Below are 19,137 nucleotides of genomic sequence, written 5' to 3'. Positions count from 1 at the left end.
GGCAACTAAAGCCACGCCCACCCTGCCTTCTCGGCTCCACCCACCAGCCTCACTTGACAACTAAAGCCACGCCCATCCTTCCTTCTCGGCCCCACCCACCAGGCTCTCTTGACAACTAAAGCCACGCCCGCCCTGCCTTATCGGCTCCACCCACCAGGCTCACTTGACAACTAAAGCCACGCCCATCCTTCCTTCTCGGCCCCACCCACCAGGCTCTCTTGACAACTAAAGCCACGCCCGCCCTGCCTTATCGGCTCCACCCACCAGGCTCACTTGACAACTAAAGCCACGCCCATCCTTCCTTCTTGGCCCCACCCACCAGGCTCACTTGACAACTAAAGCCACGCCCATCCTTCCTTCTTGGCCCCACCCACCAGGCTCACTTGACAACTAAAGCCACGCCCATCCTTCCTTCTTGGCCCCACCCACCAGGCTCACTTGACAACTAAAGCCACGCCCGCCCTGCCTTATCGGCTCCACCCACCAGGCTCACTTGACAACTAAAGCCACGCTCACCCCGGCCTTCTTAGCTCCACCCACCAGGCTCACTTGGCAACAAAAGCCACGCCCACCCGGCCTTCTCGGCTCCACCCACCAGGTGTATTTAGGGGGGAGCTCTTAATATCATTCTAGGTCCTATCATAAGAGAGAAACCACTATCGCGAGAGTAAGCGACAATGGTAGTTCTTGACTAAACGAGATCTCTCAAGTCTTTTAAATTAATATGATATTTGGAACTTCGCATTGATACTGTTTTAGAATTTTATAATATGTCATTTTTGTTTTAAACACGAGACACGCATCTGGCCCGCATTCCCACGACGCATAAACACGCAATTGGAGACGAGACTTTCTCTGAGGGGAGTCAACGACTCAGCTCAGCTGCCTCCTGTCCGGGGGCGGTGGAAACCCCGGATGGAACGCCGCCTGGGCACCTGATTCCCCCGCCGTCCAATAGGAAGCGAGGGCCGAGAGCTTTCAGCCAATGAGCGAGAGGCTCCGCCCAGCCCGGATTTCCTCGTCTCGCTCGGGTCTGGCATTTGGAAGCGACGCTGAGGGAAGAAGCAACTAGGCTCTTGAGGCGCCGGGGCTGCAGGAGCAGCAGGGACTGCGCATGCGTGGATTGGAGCAGGTACAAGGAGGGAGATGATGATGCTGGCAGAGGCCTCAGAGGAGCAGTTCCTTTGGGGGGGTCCTGTCAATAGGCGCCTGTGGCTATGAATGACAGCTTCCCTATTCTCCATCCTGCTGCTGCTGCTGTTGTTGTTGTTGTGTGCCTTCAAGTCATTTCTGACTTATGACAACCCCCAGGTGAACCTGTCATAGGGCTTCCTTGGCTTCTGCAGGGTTGTTGCTTCGTTGTTGTTGGCCTTGTCATCCTCTGAGGCTGAGAGAGTGTGACTGGTCCAAGGTCACCCAGTGGGTTTGCATGGCCATGCCAGGATTCGAACCCAGGGACCAAAACATACTGCTATTATTATTATTATTATTATTATTATTATTGCAGTGTTGTTATATTGTTATTATATAATTAATGTTATTAATTAATAATCATAATCCTGCAGTGTTATTGTTGTTAACAATAATTATTGTTATTATACAATCATTGTTATATTGTTAATATATAATTATTGTTATTATATAATAATAATAATCTTGTTGCATTATTAGTTTTATAAACAATAATTAATTACTGGTAATATATAATTATTGTTATATAATAATAATATTAATCTGCAGTGTTGTTATTGTTATTAACAATAGTTAATTGTTATGTAATTGTTTTATTGTTTTTATATAATTTTTGTTATATTATAATAACAATAATCTGCTGTTTTATTATTGTTATTATGTAATAACTATTGTTATTATATAATTATTATCATATTATTGTTATATTATCATTATATAATTATTGTAGTAATAATAATAATATAATTATTATTTTTATTCCTACAGTGTTATTATTATTATATAATTATTGTTCTATTATTATTATTCTTACTAACATTTATTTACAGAGCAAGGATCAATCTGTAAAATAGTAATTGCTAACTAATGTACAATGAAGACAAGAAGAACACAAGAGAGTAATCCGCTTTTATCAGCCCTAGGCTGAGTGCTAGGGAATCCTGGGAATTGTAGTTCATTGTGGCATCTGAGTCCTTTGACAGAGAAGGCTAAAATGTCTTACGGAAACTCTGAAGTTCCCAGGATCCCCTAGCATTGAGTCGGGGCAGTTAAAGCAGTTTAGGACATTGGAGGACCTAGAGATTTGGCATTTGTAGCTCCTCCGGTGCAGTTCGATGGCCAGCCTCTGGCAGAATTTGACCATAGAGTTGCCCTGGAGGACCTAGAGATTCCTAGAGAGGTCTTCTCTCAGGTAAAAGCCATAGCGTTTTTTGTTATGTGCGGTTCTTCCATATTCACACCAGCGAATGTGGAAAGGACAAGTGTGAGTGTATACACACATATATACATACATACACACATACATAGAGTCCTATCTAGTCTAGATTTATAGATAGATAGATAGATGGATAGATATGAACAATTTATAATTCCACCTTTACTTCCTGGAACTCAAAACCATTTGCATCCTATCTCACCCCACATTTATCCTCAAAACAATCCTATCTGGCTGCTCTCCTACTTGGATATATAGAGGATATACGTCTCCGTTGGAGTAGAATGTATATATATTTGTGCTACAGCAGTACACCTGATGTGACATGTTTTGTAATTTTGCTATATTTTGGTCCTCATGTGCCATAATAAATTCATTCATTCATACACACACACACACACAGAGTCCTATCTAGTCTCTCTCTCTCTCTCTCTCTCTCTCTCTATATATATATATATATATATATATATATATAGTCTGTGTGTGTATATATACAGAGAGAGAGAGAGAGAGAGACTACCTGTTTAAGAGCAGCCAGATAGGATTGTTTTGAGGATAAAAGTGGGGTGGGATAGGATATAAACTGTTTTGAGTTCCTGAAAGTAAAGGTATTTGTTCTTGTTGCTAGCTACCCTTGAGTTCCCTGGACTCATTATGATCCTGTGGATGAGATATTTTCATGCCCCTCTGTCCTCCTCTCTCCTGGTCTTATAGATTCAGCTTTGGGGCCTCCTGGTTGAGTCTATCCACCTGGCTTGAGGTCTTCCTCTCTCTCTGGTGCCTTCTACCTTCCCTAACAATATTGTCTTTCCCAGTGATTCATGCCATCTCATAAATGTGGCTCAGGTACGACAGCCTCAGTTTAATCATCTTGGCTTCCATTCCTGTGAAGCTTAATGAGACTCATTGCCAAGTACGTTTGTGGGGGTACGATTGCAGTTTTAACCACTATCTTTAGCAGCCCTCATCATTCAACATTGGGGCAGAACTGACAATAGAAAAATGGCCTAACCTCCCTGGAAACTGAATTTGGCCAGTGTAAACACACAGCTTCTTCCCTGCCAACTCTAACCCTCTCCTTTTGCCTTCCAGCCATGAACGCCTCCAGTTCCCTTCTCTGGGCTGTTGATATCTTTGGCCGAGTCTACACACTTTCAACCACTGGTCAGTACTGGGAGCTCTGTAAAGATGGGGAGCTGGAGTTTAAGCGGGTCTCTGCCGTCAAACAGTGCTGCTGGGGGATCGCTTGCGACCATCAGGTTTACGTTTACGTCCATTCCAACGACGTGCGGATCCGCTACCAGGAGGAGACCTATGAGAATCAGGTATGTAACAAAGGCCCCATACAGACGGGCCAAAATAAAGCTGCTTTGGGTCACTTTGGAGGTATGGTGTTTCAATGATGCATGCGTCCTAAGAGTCCAGAAGCTGCGCCAAAGGACTGGATCATGGCTTTGGTGCAGCTTCCAGACTCTTAGGATGCATGCGTTTCTTAAACAGCATACCTCCAAAGTGACCTGGAGCAGCTTTAATTTGGCCTGTCTGTATGGGGCTTTAATTTCTATCCCCATCTGTTCCCCCAAACTGGGATTCAAGATAGCTACATTGACCTCATTAATCTTAAAACCCACCAGATGCCTTAGACCAGTGGTTTCTGACCTTTGGCATTCCAGATGTTTTGACGTCAGCTCCCATAATTCCTGACTTTGGGCCAAGTTGGCTGGGATTTCTGGGATCTGAAGTCCAAAACAAACAGAGGACCAAAGGTTGGGAACCACTGCCTTAGGCCCACTCTAAGGTGATGTGTGATCCTTGTTCCTTCTCAACCAGCGCTGGAACCCTGTGATCGGCTTCTGTGAGAAGTTACTGCCCAGCGACCGCTGGCAGTGGAGCGACGTGAGTGGGCTGAAGCATCAGCAACTGGAAAGCTTTGTGCTGCCATCGCCTCACTGGGAGTGGGAGTCAGACTGGTATGTGGATGAAAACTTTGGAGGGGACCCCACAGAGAAAGGGGTAGGTGAACAGTATCGCAAAGGGATATGCATGTTGCAAAGGGACAGGGTGGGATGTTGAGGGGGAGGCGTTGCTTGTTCATAGAGTCATGCTTGCTTCCAAGGAGGGTGGAGAAAGAGTAGGACAGATTCTTAGGCAAGAGATACTCAGAGGTGGCTAGTGGGGAGAGAAACCAGTATCCACAAAGGTCACAGATTCATCCCGTGGTACACCTCAGGGTCACTGTAAGTCAGAAATGACTTGAAGGCACACAAAGACACGATATTAAAACATTAATTTTCAAGCTATAGAGTCATTTGAAAACATTAAAGGTAAAAATACAGCACAAGCACACACCCAGAAAAACGCTCTTCGACACAACCAGTTAGTTATCAAATACTGATAACAGTCATGGGTACAGCAGTTCTATACACCTCCTATTACTTTTCTTCTTGATTTGAGTCCTGCAGCATAGATAATTTTTCTTGGACTCTTCTGTCCCTTAAGAGGTCATGCACTCTTCTTTCTTGACTTGGCAATAGAGTACACATCAGATTAATTCCTGGTTAATCTGTTTAAGCGCTACAGCTGTGAGTATGCATGTGCCTTTAATTCGCCTGATGACTTACAGTGACCCCATGAATTTCATAGGGTTTCCTTAGGCAAGGGATACTCAGAAGTGGCGAGCAGGGAGTGAAACCAGGTCCACAGTCTGACCATAAAGGTCCCAAATTCATCCTGTCTCCCTTCTGACTAGTATTCCTTTTGAATGGCTTGGGGATATAAGTAGAATTCAAAGATATATCTGTGTTAGTCTGTAAAATCAATATGGAGAGAGATCTTGTAGCACCTTTGGGACTAACTGAAGAGGTATAGCTGGGAAAGAGGGCAAAATGAGAGCTTTGACTCTCCAAATTATAACTCTGTCCCACGGAAATTGTCTTTCAGTCCCCAAATTATAGCACAGCAGTAACATAAAATGTCAGTATTGAGAAGTACAGTTTAGGCTTCCAAAGAAAAGGAGCAGGCAAGGAAATGCGAACACGGCAAATACAAGAGTTAAGGCTTCACTCTCTCTGCAATGCTAGAAATGCTATTTCATTGGGAGGGGCAGTTCTTTCATTTTGCCACCTCCCTGTAACTTCACCTGGGATGGTGGCAGGGTTATTTGGGGATCCTGTGAAACAGACAAAGGCCTACAAGGTGGGATTTTCCCTTTCCTGATAGATAATGATCAGGTAGGTGGATCTGTATACAATCCACTACCCCCTGACTCCCCCCCAAAAAAATTTTTTTTGGGAAGCTCATATTGTTCCTGCCTCCCTTAGCTTCCAATGACAGAAGCTAAAGAGGCTGACAAAAACTAGAATGCAGCCAATCTACCTCTGACACACGAATTGAGATCCCACATTAGAGCATAGCTTCACCCAGGCAGTTCTGCATCTTCCCTTGCTTCCCACCCCAAATCATTTGTCAAGCCTTAGGGAGGGTAGTGGATGAAGGAAGGAGGTGATTCAGACCATGGCTCCATCCACACTGCAGAAATAATCCAGTTTGACACCATTGCCATGGCTCAATGATATAGAATTCTGGGAATTGTAGTTTTGTGAGACATTCCACCTTCTCTGTCAGAGAGCTCTGGTGCCACAATAAACTACAATTCCCAGAGTTGCATAGCATTAAGCCATGGCAGTTAATGTGGTATCAAACTGGATTATTTATGTAGTGCAGATGCAGCCCATGAAATACTAGCTAAACTTAGTTTGATGACTAATAAAGGTACACTCGCAGATGGAGTGCACCTTTCTTTTCCTTCCCCCCAGGAGCCCACTGTAGCCATATATTCATGAATTGCTCTCCCTAACTCTCCTCCACTTCCCACCAGTAAGAAACACCAGCATCCCCTCCCAGGGCATGTCACTTGCCAGGGGAAGATTTTAGAGGCCACTTGTAGCCAGGCCAGAGCGTCCTTAGTTTCTGGCATCAGATGGGTTCTGGTACCTTCAGAGGATTTAGATGTATAAGACATATAGTGAAACTTAATGGCATAGCATATAATTTTGGACGCTTACTTGAGATAAAGAAAACTCCAAAGTGAGTGACAGGTCTGCCCTACATGGCAGGTTATAAACAATGCTAGGTCAGTGGTTGTCTGCAATAGTTTGCAACTTTGTTCTTTGAATGTTTGGATCTTGACAAAAAAGAAGAATATTTTTGCCTTTGACACCTTTTAAATTCATATTTTAAGGGCTGGACATATGCCATAGACTTCCCAGCTACTTACACCAAGGACAAACGATGGAATTCCTGTGTGCGACGCCGAAGATGGATTCGGTACAGGAGATACAAGTCACGCGACTCATGGGCAAAGGTGTCTGTCTCTCTTTTCTCTATTTTCCCCAATTGTCTTAAATATACAATGTTAGCTCAAGTCCTGAATGGAAACGAACTCATGGATGCCTTTCGGCAGGGCCTTTTTCAGTGATAGGACCCCAGTTGTGAAATGTTTTCTCCCACTATTTGCATCAGGCCCTAGTCTTGTTATACTTTCAGTGCCAGATAATGAAAATGATTTGAATCTTTTAGTCTTCTAAGTTATATTTCTTATTTGGTTCTTTTTTATTGTTTCCCATTGGGCTAGGAAGAGCTTCAGGTTGAGAGTGGTGTTAATTGGAATGGTATTGGGGGGAATTTTCTTTATATTTTCCTGAGTTGCCTTTCATATTTTGGCTGAAAGACCATCTAGATATCTGAATATATTGTGACTGTTCACAGTCCAGTGTAGAAACAAGTGTATATGATCCTTGGCAAGTTGGGTGGTACTGAAAGCAATAGCCAATTTTGACCGGAGAGAGATGCTAAAGTTTTATTTCCTTTCTCTGCTGCTACAGATTCCATCCAAGGAAGACCCCAAGCAACTGCCAGACCCTTTCAGCGATCTCTCTGTTGGAGGATGGGAGATTACAGATGAGCCGGTGGGACGGTTATCAGTTTGGGCTGTCTCTTTGCAAGGAAAGGTATGGAGATGTATTCATTATATTCATCATTCTAAAAGACTGAAGAGATCAAGGTGCTGCATCCACTCCAGCATTGAAATTCATTGGGTAATCTTGGGCCAGTTGCTTTCTTTTTTTCATCCTGGCCTACCTCACAAAGTGATGATTGTAAAGATAAAATAGTGAGGAGGAGATTCATGTTGACCTCTTTGAGTTCACTGGTGAAAAGGCAGGATATAAATGTAACTATTAAAGCAAAAGATAACATAAAAGTAACTGAACCAGGCACTATGTACAGTACTGAACTACTTGTGTTCTTCTATACACATGCTTTAATTCTTTACCAGTAGCAATTTCTGACAGTTCCCTTCTCTCCCCACCCACCAGATCTGGTACAGAGAAGATGTCTGCTACAACAATCCAGAAGGTTCTTCTTGGACTTTAATAGCTACTCCTGGTGAAGCTGTGCAGATCAGCTGCGGCCCATATGATCTCGTCTGGGCAACCCTTTGGGAGGGCCAGGCAATTGTGAGACATGGCATCGACAGAAACAACCCCCAGGGCAAGTCATGCTTTTGGTCTCAGAAAAGTATCTCTTGTTCTTCTGTGGAGCACAACAAGGGTTTAAATTGTTCATTTCTTGTATCTAACAGGACTTTCTTGGACAGTTGTGGAATCTCCAGTCCAAGATAACGGAATCCTACACGTCTCTGTGGGTGTGAATGTGGTGTGGGCAGTTACCAAAGACAGAAAAGTAAGTAGATTGGATCTACAGTTTGTTGTACGTCTTCACTTAACACAAGGCCAGCCCTAACATTAGGCAGAGACAGTGTTGTTGTGCAATTGCAAAATATTAATGCATAATAGAACAGTAGAATTAGATTTGGAATGTATTTTAGTGGTTTCTAGGCCAGTCCCCTGCTCAGTTCCTAACAGAGTATGTTGTATGACATATTACAGAAGTATGAAGATTGCTGTTGTGAATAAATTTATTTCAGTTGTGGAAATTGGAGGTAACTTTACTGGAAGAGCTCAGTGCTGATCTTGGTTTATCCTCTGTCACAGGTCTGGTTCAGAAGAGGTGTTAACTCACATAATCCCTGTGGCACCAGCTGGATCGAAATGGTTGGTGAAATGATGATGGTGAATGTGGGCTTGAATGACCAGGTGAGGCTTTTTTCCGAAGAGTAAGGATGACAGTAGACTGGGGCAGGAGATTGGAAGAGATGAAAGGACAAAGCCTACAGGAGACATAGAAAATGTTCATAAAATCCACTGTCTTTTAACTGAATATAATGAGCATAATTGAACTAATCATGCTGTAATATTTAGATTGTTGGACTAGAACTTAAGATATCATGTTCTGGTTGACACTGAACCATGAAATTTCAGGGTGACCAGGGAGCACTTTCCTGATTCGCAAAAGTAACTGCATTCTCTTTCACTTCACAATTATAGCACTCTGAAACCATTTTAACTGCCATCTTTGCATCCTATAAAGTCCTGGGAATTGTAGTTTGGTGAGGCAGTAAAATCCTCTGGCAGAAAATTCTAAATATTCCTCCCTAAACTGCAGATCCCACGATTACATAGGGACCCATGGGAGTTAAGGTGGAATCAAAGTGTAGTTGTAGTGTGTGAAAGAGACCAAAAAAAGTTGCTTTGCAGTTAAATAATTGGAAAAAATAACACCTCTGGATGCTAAACATTGTGGATATGAGATACAGAACACACTCTCATCCGGAGTGTCATCACCCAGAATATGCAGTAGCACTTGAACCATATTTAGTGAAGTGATACTGATAACTATCAAAGCAGCTAAACAATTATAATTAGGAGTGAAGCGCTCCCTCAGTCATTAATCACAATATAACACAGCTATGCCTTAGTTAATTATAACTAAGTAGTTGGTTGTTTTTAAAAAGTTATCCCAAGTCCTCTCACCCTTTCTGTCTCCCTCCTTCCAGGTCTGGGGCATCAGCTGTGAGGACCGAGCCGTTTATTTCCGTCAAGGCGTCACGCCAAGTGAGCTAAGTGGGAAGACATGGAAAGTGATTTCTTGTAGCCGAGACAGTGACCGATCTCAAACTGGCAGCTCAACAAGCCTTCTCAGGTAGCCATGAACACAAGAGAGTAATTGAAAGGTTTAGAGAAAGGAGACGTGATCCTGAAATGTTACTGGAGTGCTTTAAACCTCTCAAACCGGGGAACTATATGGTAAAAACCGTAGAGAAGCCAGCCTACAACTGGCAGAAAGGTGATTGTATTTGTGGGATTATGAAATAGAATGCTGATCCAAGAGTGCTGCTCACTCTTAAAGAGATTTTTTTTAAAATAATCTCTTTTATATATGAAATTGTTTCTGTTTTCTTTGGTTTTATCATTGTTAGCCATTGTTAGCAGAAGGTAGGGAGGAGGAGAGCCAGGGATTTCGTTGTGAGCTCACTGAAGGAAAAGTGGAAGTTGTAAATAATAACAAACACTTTGCATCTCTAGAGCCAGCTTGCTATCGTGGTTTGAGTGTTGAACTAGGGCTTTAGGAGACCAGGGTTTGTATCCCTGCCCAGCCATGGAAACCCATTGGGTGATCATGGCCAAGCCCCACACACTCAGCCTTAGAGGCAGGTAATGGTAAATTCCTATGAACAAATCTTTCCAAGAAAACCCTGTGACAGGTTTGCCTTATGGACAACATAAGTCAGAGTTGATTTGAAGGTAAACAGCAACACTACATGTCTATTCAGAAGATCTTTGTCTTCCTCTGCCCATCTTCTCAAAAGTGCTGGCTGCTTCTTCACGGATGACATCAAAGAACAAGCAACCTCCATAATCCAGACAGATGGAGATCATCCTTCTGATACTGAAGCACCTCTGGCTCTAGAGGAAGCTGCGTCTGGGGATGACAGTAATAGTGGAGCCCACCAGGTAGCAAATTCAGGTGAAGATGCAATGGCGTGTCCCATAGTCTCTCCTCTTGATGAAATTGCTCCCGCTTTAGAGAGAAGGCTCAAAGATGACCCAGAAAAACCCATCTCTGATCCAGAGTCTCATCCTGCCGAATTGCAGTGGAGTAACATTGATCTCAAAGAAGCAAACAAACCTCCTGCAGTGTCTGCCAGCATCTTTGCTGAAACGTCCAGCCTGTCTTCCTTTGGAGCATTATCAGTTGGCATGGAGGATCATTTTGTGACTGATGAGCATCCATTGTGGGCCTGGGTCTCTGGTGGAGCCTGCCTGGTTGATTCACACAGCCTGCTGAAGTGGTTTACGGTACAGTCAGGTGTGTAAGATTTTCATTAGTCTTATATACATGGAGGGGAGCACTTGAAAAAGTTGCTGTTGGGGAGTGCAGCTCCCAGAATATCCTAACCAGGATTGCCATTGCTCCTACTGATTGTGAAATTGTGGGAGTTGCATTTCCAAGAGCAATTTTTCCAATTGCTGTTTTCCAGGCTCTTGGAAGGGGTTTACATTTCCCTTTCTGTCCTGCTTTTCCTCTTCTCAGACTTTTGGCATCCAGATTAAGAGTACTGGCTTGGACAATAGTGGAAGGAATATAGAAAGCCAGGTCAAATCATTGGTTGGTCTAAGGCTGCTGCCACACTGCAAAATTAATGCAGGTAGACACCACTTTAACTGTCATGGATCTGTGCTATGGAATCCTAGAATTTGTAGTTTGTTGTGTTACCAAAGCTCTCTGACAGAGAAGGCGAAATGTCTCACAAAACCTCAAATCCCAGAATTCTATAGCATTGAGCCATGGCAGTTAAAGTGGTGTCAGACTGCATTAATTCTACAATGTAGATGCAGCCTAAGCCAATATTCTCTACATTGATTGAATGCACCTCTCCAGGCAGTGAATTTCACGCTACCTATTTTCTGATACTTTAAAAGAAAATTTTGGTTGTGCTGGGTATGAACCCAAAATGCAAAACAAATGCCCACCCTTTAAACTACTGCCCTTTCCCAAGGAATATACCCCATTATGTACTGATAAGCAAAATTGATGTCCTCTGTTATCTAACGTTTGACCACCAACTCCTCCTTTCCATTATAGCCTTGTCCTCCTCTGCGCAGTCCCTCTCTCTGTCCATCACTCCAGCACAGACTGCCGTGTGGCGGAAACAGATCTTTCAGCAACTCTCAGAAAGGACCAGGAGGGAACTGGAGGATTTCCGACACTATGAACAGGCTGTTGAACAGGTAAAGTCAAGAGGATGTCTCTTTTATGGGTAGAGACTAGACTCCAAAAGTAACAAATTTTAAGGGATTCTGAAGGACCTCAGAGACCAGTTTATCACAGGTGTGGGATAGAATTATGTTTTGGTTTTGGTTTTGTGGAAAATTTTCCACATGTTTTGTGTGTGTGTGTGTTTATCCATACTTGTCTGGAGCTGTTCTATGGCAGATAAAATCATACCATGATGAATCACCTTCCCAAGTGTTGTTCATTGTTCTTTTTTGCCTTTCCAGTCTGTCTGGGTTAAAACGGGCACTTTGCAATGGTGGAGAAACTGGAAGCCTTACAAATGGGTGGATGTGCGGGTGGCTCTGGAGCAGTTCACCAGCAACGATGGCACTCGGGATAGCATCCTCTTCATCTATTACATGCACTATGAGGAAAAGAAGGTATACAACCACAGTGACTGTATTTATGCATAATACCAAACTACCGTTTAGCTGTGTTTGTTCAAAAGACCACCAAAGTGCAGGTCTCAAGCTCTTCCCTATCCTCCTCCTCCACAGACTGAAGGACAAGTAAACACTTACTCTCTTGTGTTTTAGCCCAGAGGTGGGTGACCTCAGAGATTTTTGAGATTTTGCTGGAGTGAAACCAAGCCCAGCCTCCTTGTTATTATTGTCTGCCCTCTAGTCATTTCAAAGTTATGTCAGCCGTAAGGCAAATCCATCACGAGGTTTTCAAGGCAAGATTTGTCCGGGGGTGGGGGGTTGCCTTTACCTTTCTCTGAGGCAGACTTGCCCAAGCTACCCAGTGGGTTTCCATGGCCAAGCAGGGATTTGAACCATGGTCTTAAGGGTCATAGCCCAGTGCTGAAACCACAACACCTCACTGGCTCTCATTTTTGTTGTTGTGCTTTCAAGTCATTTCTGACTTAACAGCAACTGTAAGGTAGACCTGTCACAGTGTTTTCTTGCTAGAATTGGTTCAGAGGGGTTGGGGTTTGCCTTCCTGTGAGGCTGAGAGAGTGTGGCTTACCCAAAGTCACCCAGTGTGTCTCTATAGTTGAACAGTGATTTGAATCCTGATCTCCTAGTGTCCTAGTCCAAGACTCAAACCACTTCCTGTTCACATTTATTGTTCACTTTTATGATCCCATGAGGCCTGTGGGTTGCATTTTGTCCGTCCTGATTTAATTGGTCTCCTCTAGTTGGAACTAATGATAGGATTTAGATTATGGGTTTATGGTGTGTGCATATGTGTGTTTTTCTCAGTACATCCATGTGTTTCTCAACGAAGTCACCATCCTGGTTGAGATCCTGAATGAGGCCAAGCATTCCTTTGCTTTGTATACACCAGAAAAAACAAAGCAGCGTTGGCCCATCCGACTAGCCGCTACCACTGAACAAGAAATGCATGACTGGGTAAGTTAGCAAGCTGTGGTTACATTATTTAAAACAAAAAATCAATGAGGAATTGTAATTAAGGTACCAAAGACCTAATATTGGGGGCTTTGGGGGGTAAGTAGGGTCTTTTGATCGCATGAGAACAGAACTTGGAAAAGTCGCTTTTCTGTGTGGGCTTTGGGAAAGTTTTAAATTTTTTGGTTTAAAACTCCCTGAAGCCAGTGACCAGAAGCCAGAATTCAATACCATTGATCCATGGCAGTTAAAGTGGTGTCAAACCAGATTATTTCTGCAGTCCATATGCAGCCAACGATCCACACCAAACAAATGGGCTGACTGTTAACATGTAACAGCTTTTCATTAGCTGCTCCCCTCCAGAAATGTTTGACTGCAGTTCTCATAAGCATCATTCCATGTGGCCAGTGATTGGGGATGTTTATCTAGAGCAGTGGTCCCCAAACTATGCCCTTTAAAAGATTTTAGACTTCAGCAACCAAAAGCCTCAGCCATGTTGGTCTGTAGTTTGGGATTCTGGGAGCTGAAGTCCAAAATCCCTTAAAGAGCACAATTTGGGGACTATTAATAGAGGATTCTAGGCTGGGAATCTGTGGTGTATAAGGATGATGAATGACCCGTCTTAGATACTCATTTGTGCTTCTCAGGTAGAGGCAGCTGTAGAAGTGAGCTTTGGGTGTTTTCAATGACTGATAATATTCAGAGTTCTGCCTATTCCCCATTACCAGAATTTGGAATAGTTTGTTTGAACTGCTAACTGGGGGATTCTGGGAACTATTGTCCAAAAAAATGGAAACTTTCTGAGTTTGTACTGTTGTGAGAACGTTGTTTCTTTCGTGCCTCTCAGCTAGCTCTCCTGAGCATGTCTTGCTGTGAAAGCCGGCAGATCCAGGGCCCTCCGTCCCATCAGGCTATCTGGTCACTGACCTGCAAAGGAGACATCTTCGTGAGTGAGCCAAGCTCCAACCTGGAGGCTGCTACACACCCAATGCCATGTGACCAAATGTAAGCAATCTTTCATTGAGTCTCCTATCTGGATGGAATAGCTTTTTGGTCAAAGATCTCTGGAAAAGTTTAGCACATGATGCTGATTTTGACTGACAGTGAGGTCAGGAGAAGATGAGAGTCCACAAGCCATTCCCTCAGTATAGTGGTTCTTCCCAGCTCAGAAACTGAACCTACAACACTGTGATGTAGCATTATATCAGTGTAAACAATAAAGGACTTATAGTCTAAAACATCTGTATGACAGCAAGTTGCCTTCCTCATTAATGTGTTGGACTAGAACCAAAGGGTCCCTCATTAGACTGATATATTTATTTGCTAATTTTAATAGAATCATAGAACTAGAATAGGCCACAAGGGTCATCCCATCCAACCCTCTGCCATGTAGGAAGGCACCATCAAAGCACTCCTGACAAATGGCCACCCAGCCCTGTTTAAATCGCACTGATTATAAAATGATAATAGTTATACTTTTATCCTACCATTCCTTCAGTGACGCCATGAGAGAAGATGTGGCTCTTGTCCTCCTTATTTTATTCTCACAACAGCCCTGCAGGGCAGGTTAGGCTGAGACTGAAAGTGACTGGCCCAAGGTCACTGAGGAAATTTTACAGCTTAGTGGGGATTTGAACCTTGATCTTCCAAGTTGCAATCCAGTGTGTTATCCACTACACAACATTACCTCTCAAGTCTCTACCAAACCCAGAAACTCACTTGGTGACCCCAAGTCTCCCTCTGTATCTCAGCTTAGCCTCACAGATCATTGTAACAATAAAAACTTGGGGAACAAGACCCATGTGTGCACCCTCGAAAACTTTCCAGGATAAAATGTAATATGCAAGTATTTATGACCCATGCCTCTGTAGGTTCTGGCGCCAAATTGGTGGGCACCTCCGCCTGATCGAAAGCAACAGCCATGGCATAGTCTGGGGCATTGGCTATGACCGCACAGCCTGGGTCTATACTGGTGGATATGGAGGCAGTTTCTTCTCAGGTAAGAAATATTTCTTCCTACGGATTTCCATGCAGCAAAGTGTCTTGAAGTTTATTGGCCAAGTTGTCTATAGTCTGCCATAACCTCTTCTCTGCTTCTTTCATTCTGTCATTTACTCATTGAGTACAGAGATGGACAACTGTGATCTTCCTGTTATTTTTTGGACTGCATCTCTCATAATCCCAAATCAATGTCTATGAAGGCTAGGACTAACAGAAGTTGTAGGCCATAAAAATTCTGTAGAGCTACAGATTCCCAATTGTAAAAAGGGATAGTCAGCTGTCCTGGGGTGGGAACTCTTGTGACCCACAAGGGATGATGTCACATCAATTCCAGTTTCATTTGTGGCTAAAAATTGGCCCTTTTTCTGGGGCGAAGGGAAGCGGCAAGGCAAAACTACGCATACCACCACATTTAAAGCTGTTGCATGGTTTCTGGGCTATTTTAGGACAGTTTCTCACACATACAGCTTTTTCACAAAACTGATGGAGATAGGTGGGGGCTTTGCCTTGGGCACATTGGGAATCACAAGAAGGTGTACAGAACCACAGGCATGGCCATAGACATTACTTTTCTCACCCCTATGGTAAACATCCTTGAAATTTAATAAAGATTCCTTTATCAATATTTTAAATAAGTAAACCATGAAGAAAATGGGAGATGCCTGGGAAACAGTGAGCAATTAATGGTTCTGGGTCTTGCAGGTTTGGCAAGCAGTGGTGATAATATTCACACACAGTCGGATGTGAAGTGTGTCCATATTTATGAGAATCAGCGATGGAATCCTGTCACTGGGTACAGCAACAGGTGAGTGATTTTTGTTAATTGCCATCAAGTTAACTTGAGTCTTGCAGAGTCAGGGCAGCCATGGCTTTCTTGACTGACTTTATCCACCTGTAATGTACAGTGCGCCTGTGTTATATGCGGCTTTCAGCATATGCTGAAAGCTGTGAGGGAGCCGTGCGGAGTGCAAGGGGTGGCACGTCCCATTCAAATGAATGGGGTGTGTGCCCAAGGCGTGCACCCACCGCCGCACCGCCGCCGCATGCATGAACCCCACTACTTTAAGTGGGGTTCAAGCATACGCGGGGTTTTTTTAATGCGGGGTGGGGGTCCGGAACAGATCCCCCACGTAAAAAGAGGGCGCACTGTATTTTTTTCTCTTTTCCTACTGCCTCCCACTTTACCAAGCATTATCATCCTGAGTCATATTGTCTTGTGGTTGTTGTTGTTGTTGTTGTTACCTGCCCTCGAGTCGATTCCCACTCATGGCGACCCTATGAGACATCTCCAAGGGGATGAAGGGGATGCTGTGTGGGCTCAGGCCCTCCCTGCCGGGTACTCGGTGAAGGACCAGCGCAGGTTAGGTGGGCGGGGGGGGGGGGAGTCGCCTTGGTGCATAGGAACACCGTACCCCTCACCAGGAACCACCTCCGACAGACCACCTATATCGAGTGTATTTACCTGACCCTAAAGGCTAGGGACAGTCTAGGGATTCTGTTAGTGTATCGGCCACCCCGTGCATTAGCGAACTCCCTTAACGAGCTGACACAGCTTGTTGCTGAGCTGATGTTGGAGACACCCAGGCTTCTTGTCCTGGGTGACTTCAACATCTCCCTCACGGCAAGCTCTGTTCCACCTGGTGCGGCTCGGGAATTCATGGAGACCATGGCGGCCATGGGCCTGTCCCAGCTGATACGGGGTCCCACGCATTGCGCAGGTAATACTCTCGATTTGGTCTTCTGTTCGGAGGCGGAAAATCCGTGGGTGGAAATAGCTGATATTTCCCCCTTGTCATGGACGGATCATTTCCTGGTGGAGGCGAAAATCAAGGCTTCTACCCAGATCCCCCCCGGGGGTGGTGGACCGATTAGGATGGTCCACCCTCGAAGGCTGATGGAACCTGAGAGGTTCCAAGAAGCCTTAGAGGGGCTCACGGTTGGAAATGACGGCGACTCTGTTGATACCGGTCTCTCTCGGGCTATACACAGAATCGCTCCCAAGCGCCCTCTCAGGCCCGCTTCCAAACGCAAGCCCTGGTATACGGAAGATCTCCGGGCGAGGAAGCGGGCTCTGCGACGGCTAGAGTACCGTTGGCGGAAACACCTTCGCTTAAGCGACAAGACTCTCCTAGACCGACTGTTAGAGGACTATGGAGAGGCAATACGAGCAACAAAGAATTCGTTCTATGGTGCTCGTATTGCGTCCGCGGAGTCGCGTCCAGCAGAGTTGTTCAGGGTGGTCAGGGAGCTAACTCAGCTCCCTCCCGCCCTGAACCAGATCCTTGAACCCTCTAAGGCCTGCTGCGACTTATTTAACGACTTTTTCGTGGATAAAACTTCTCGTATAAGCGAAGGTCTGAACGCCGACATTATCGCAGAACCTAGGGTAGAAGTGTCCGGAGCCTCCGTAGACTGTATTATTCTGGATCAGTTTGAGTCGGTGAGTACCGAGGATGTGGACAAGATCCTCGGAAGTGTTCGGAAAACAACCTGCTCTCTTGATCCCTGCCCCTCATGGTTAGCGGCCCAGGGGGGACCGGCGGTGACACTTTTGTTACGCCGGATAATAAATACATCTTTCAGGGATGGGCGATTTCCATCGGATCTTAAATTGGCCATAGTAAGACCGATCCTAAAAAAGCCCTCCCTTGACCCCCTGGTTCATAATAATTATCGGCCGGTGTCGCTGCTACCATTCTTGGGGAAGGTGATTGAGAGGGCGGTTGCGATTCAGCTTCAGGGGGTCTTGGATGAAACGGATTATCTGGACCCATTTCAAACTGGCTTCCGGGCGGGTCATGGGGTTGAGACGGCCATGGTCGCCTTGGTCGATGATCTCCGTCTGGGCATTGACAGGGGAAGCGTGTCCCTGTTGGTGCTCTTGGACATCTCAGCGGCTTTCGATACCATAGACCATGGTATCCTTCTGGGGCGCCTGGCTGAGGTGGGAATCGGGGGCACTGCGCTCCAGTGGTTCCGCTCCTACCTCTCTGGGAGGTCCCAGATGGTGCAGCTGGGGGACGTGTGCTCCAGTGAGCGGGCCCTTAAAACTGGGGTCCCTCAAGGAGCCATTCTGTCCCCCATGCTATTTAACATTTACATGAAACCGCTGGGAGAGATCATCCGGAGACATGGGGCGCGGGGTTATCAGTACGCTGATGACACCCAAATTATTTTCTCTATGTCTCCGACTGATGCAGTGACCGGGGATGGCGTCTCTTCCCTTGTGGCCTGTCTGGAGTCAGTAATGGGCTGGATGAGGGAAAACCGACTCAAACTTAATCCAGAGAAGACGGAGGTACTAGTGATAGGTTCCCCTGGTCCAGGAATGACGGTGGCTCCACCTGTCCTGAATGGGGTCACGCTCCCCGTGAAGGACTCCGTGCGCAGTCTGGGGGTGCTTCTTGACTCTTCCCTTCACCTGACTGCTCAGGTGAATGCGACAGTCAAGAGCACCTGTCATCAGCTTCGGCTGATTCGCCAGCTGCGCCCATACCTGGCCCAGAGGGACCTTGAAACTGTTGTACACGCTCTGGTAACTTCGAGACTGGATTTCTGTAATGTACTCTACATGGGGCAACCCTTATATCTAACTCGGAAGCTGCAACTGGTGCAGAACATGGCAGCACGGCTGGTCACTGGTGCTCCCAGGACCAGCCATATAACACCCGTGCTTAAAGATCTCCATTGGCTGCCCATTCGCTTCCGAGCACAATATAAGGCGTTGGTTATTACCTATAAAGCCCTAAATGGCTTGGGTCCAGGATTCCTGAAGGACCGCCTCTCCCCGTACATTCCGCCTCGCACCCTCAGAACATCCGGGCAGCAACTCCTGAAGGTGCCTGGGGCTAGGTTGGCTGCTACGGCCAGAAGATCTTTTTCCACAGCTGCCCCAGCCCTCTGGAACACGCTGCCCACGGAGCTCCGCTCATCCACCACCCTGGCCCAATTTAGGAAGGGCTTAAAAACCTTCCTATTTAATCAGGCATTCCCCGTCTAAGACATCCTGTGGGCCTCCCTCCTCTCTCGTGGCCGTGAGGTTGGGCTAAGGGGGTTTTTATTGTTTTTATGGACTGATAATATTGTGTTTGTTTTTAACTTTGTACTCTGTCTGCACTTCGGTGCACTTTGTTAGCCGCC

General features: G+C 45.3%; 1 protein-coding gene across 1 annotated transcript in view; it reads left to right on the top strand.

Moving 5' to 3' along the window:
* Positions 1–1,041: 1,041 nt before the first annotated feature.
* The window catches only part of LOC149306412 (tectonin beta-propeller repeat-containing protein 1-like), a 29,906-nt gene continuing 11,810 nt past the window's right edge, over positions 1,042–19,137 (top strand). The window contains exons 1-16 of the mRNA XM_089477121.1: positions 1,042–1,132; positions 3,500–3,732; positions 4,238–4,420; positions 6,648–6,770; positions 7,291–7,416; positions 7,783–7,957; positions 8,049–8,149; positions 8,461–8,562; positions 9,363–9,508; positions 10,176–10,675; positions 11,453–11,598; positions 11,869–12,024; positions 12,850–12,999; positions 13,844–14,001; positions 14,868–14,995; positions 15,700–15,802. Of these exons, the coding sequence (XP_089333247.1) occupies positions 3,502–3,732; positions 4,238–4,420; positions 6,648–6,770; positions 7,291–7,416; positions 7,783–7,957; positions 8,049–8,149; positions 8,461–8,562; positions 9,363–9,508; positions 10,176–10,675; positions 11,453–11,598; positions 11,869–12,024; positions 12,850–12,999; positions 13,844–14,001; positions 14,868–14,995; positions 15,700–15,802 (2,528 nt within the window). The 5' untranslated portion in view covers positions 1,042–1,132; positions 3,500–3,501. The remainder of the gene's footprint in view (positions 1,133–3,499; positions 3,733–4,237; positions 4,421–6,647; positions 6,771–7,290; positions 7,417–7,782; positions 7,958–8,048; positions 8,150–8,460; positions 8,563–9,362; positions 9,509–10,175; positions 10,676–11,452; positions 11,599–11,868; positions 12,025–12,849; positions 13,000–13,843; positions 14,002–14,867; positions 14,996–15,699; positions 15,803–19,137) is intronic.

This window comes from Sceloporus occidentalis, unplaced genomic scaffold (assembly GCF_023333645.1).
Source record: "Sceloporus occidentalis isolate IW3139 unplaced genomic scaffold, rSceOcc1.0.p SCAF_10, whole genome shotgun sequence".
Lineage (NCBI taxonomy): Eukaryota > Metazoa > Chordata > Lepidosauria > Squamata > Phrynosomatidae > Sceloporus > Sceloporus occidentalis.
The sequence above is the reverse complement of the archived record's forward strand: the minus strand, read 5'-3'. Positions and strand labels throughout refer to the sequence as shown.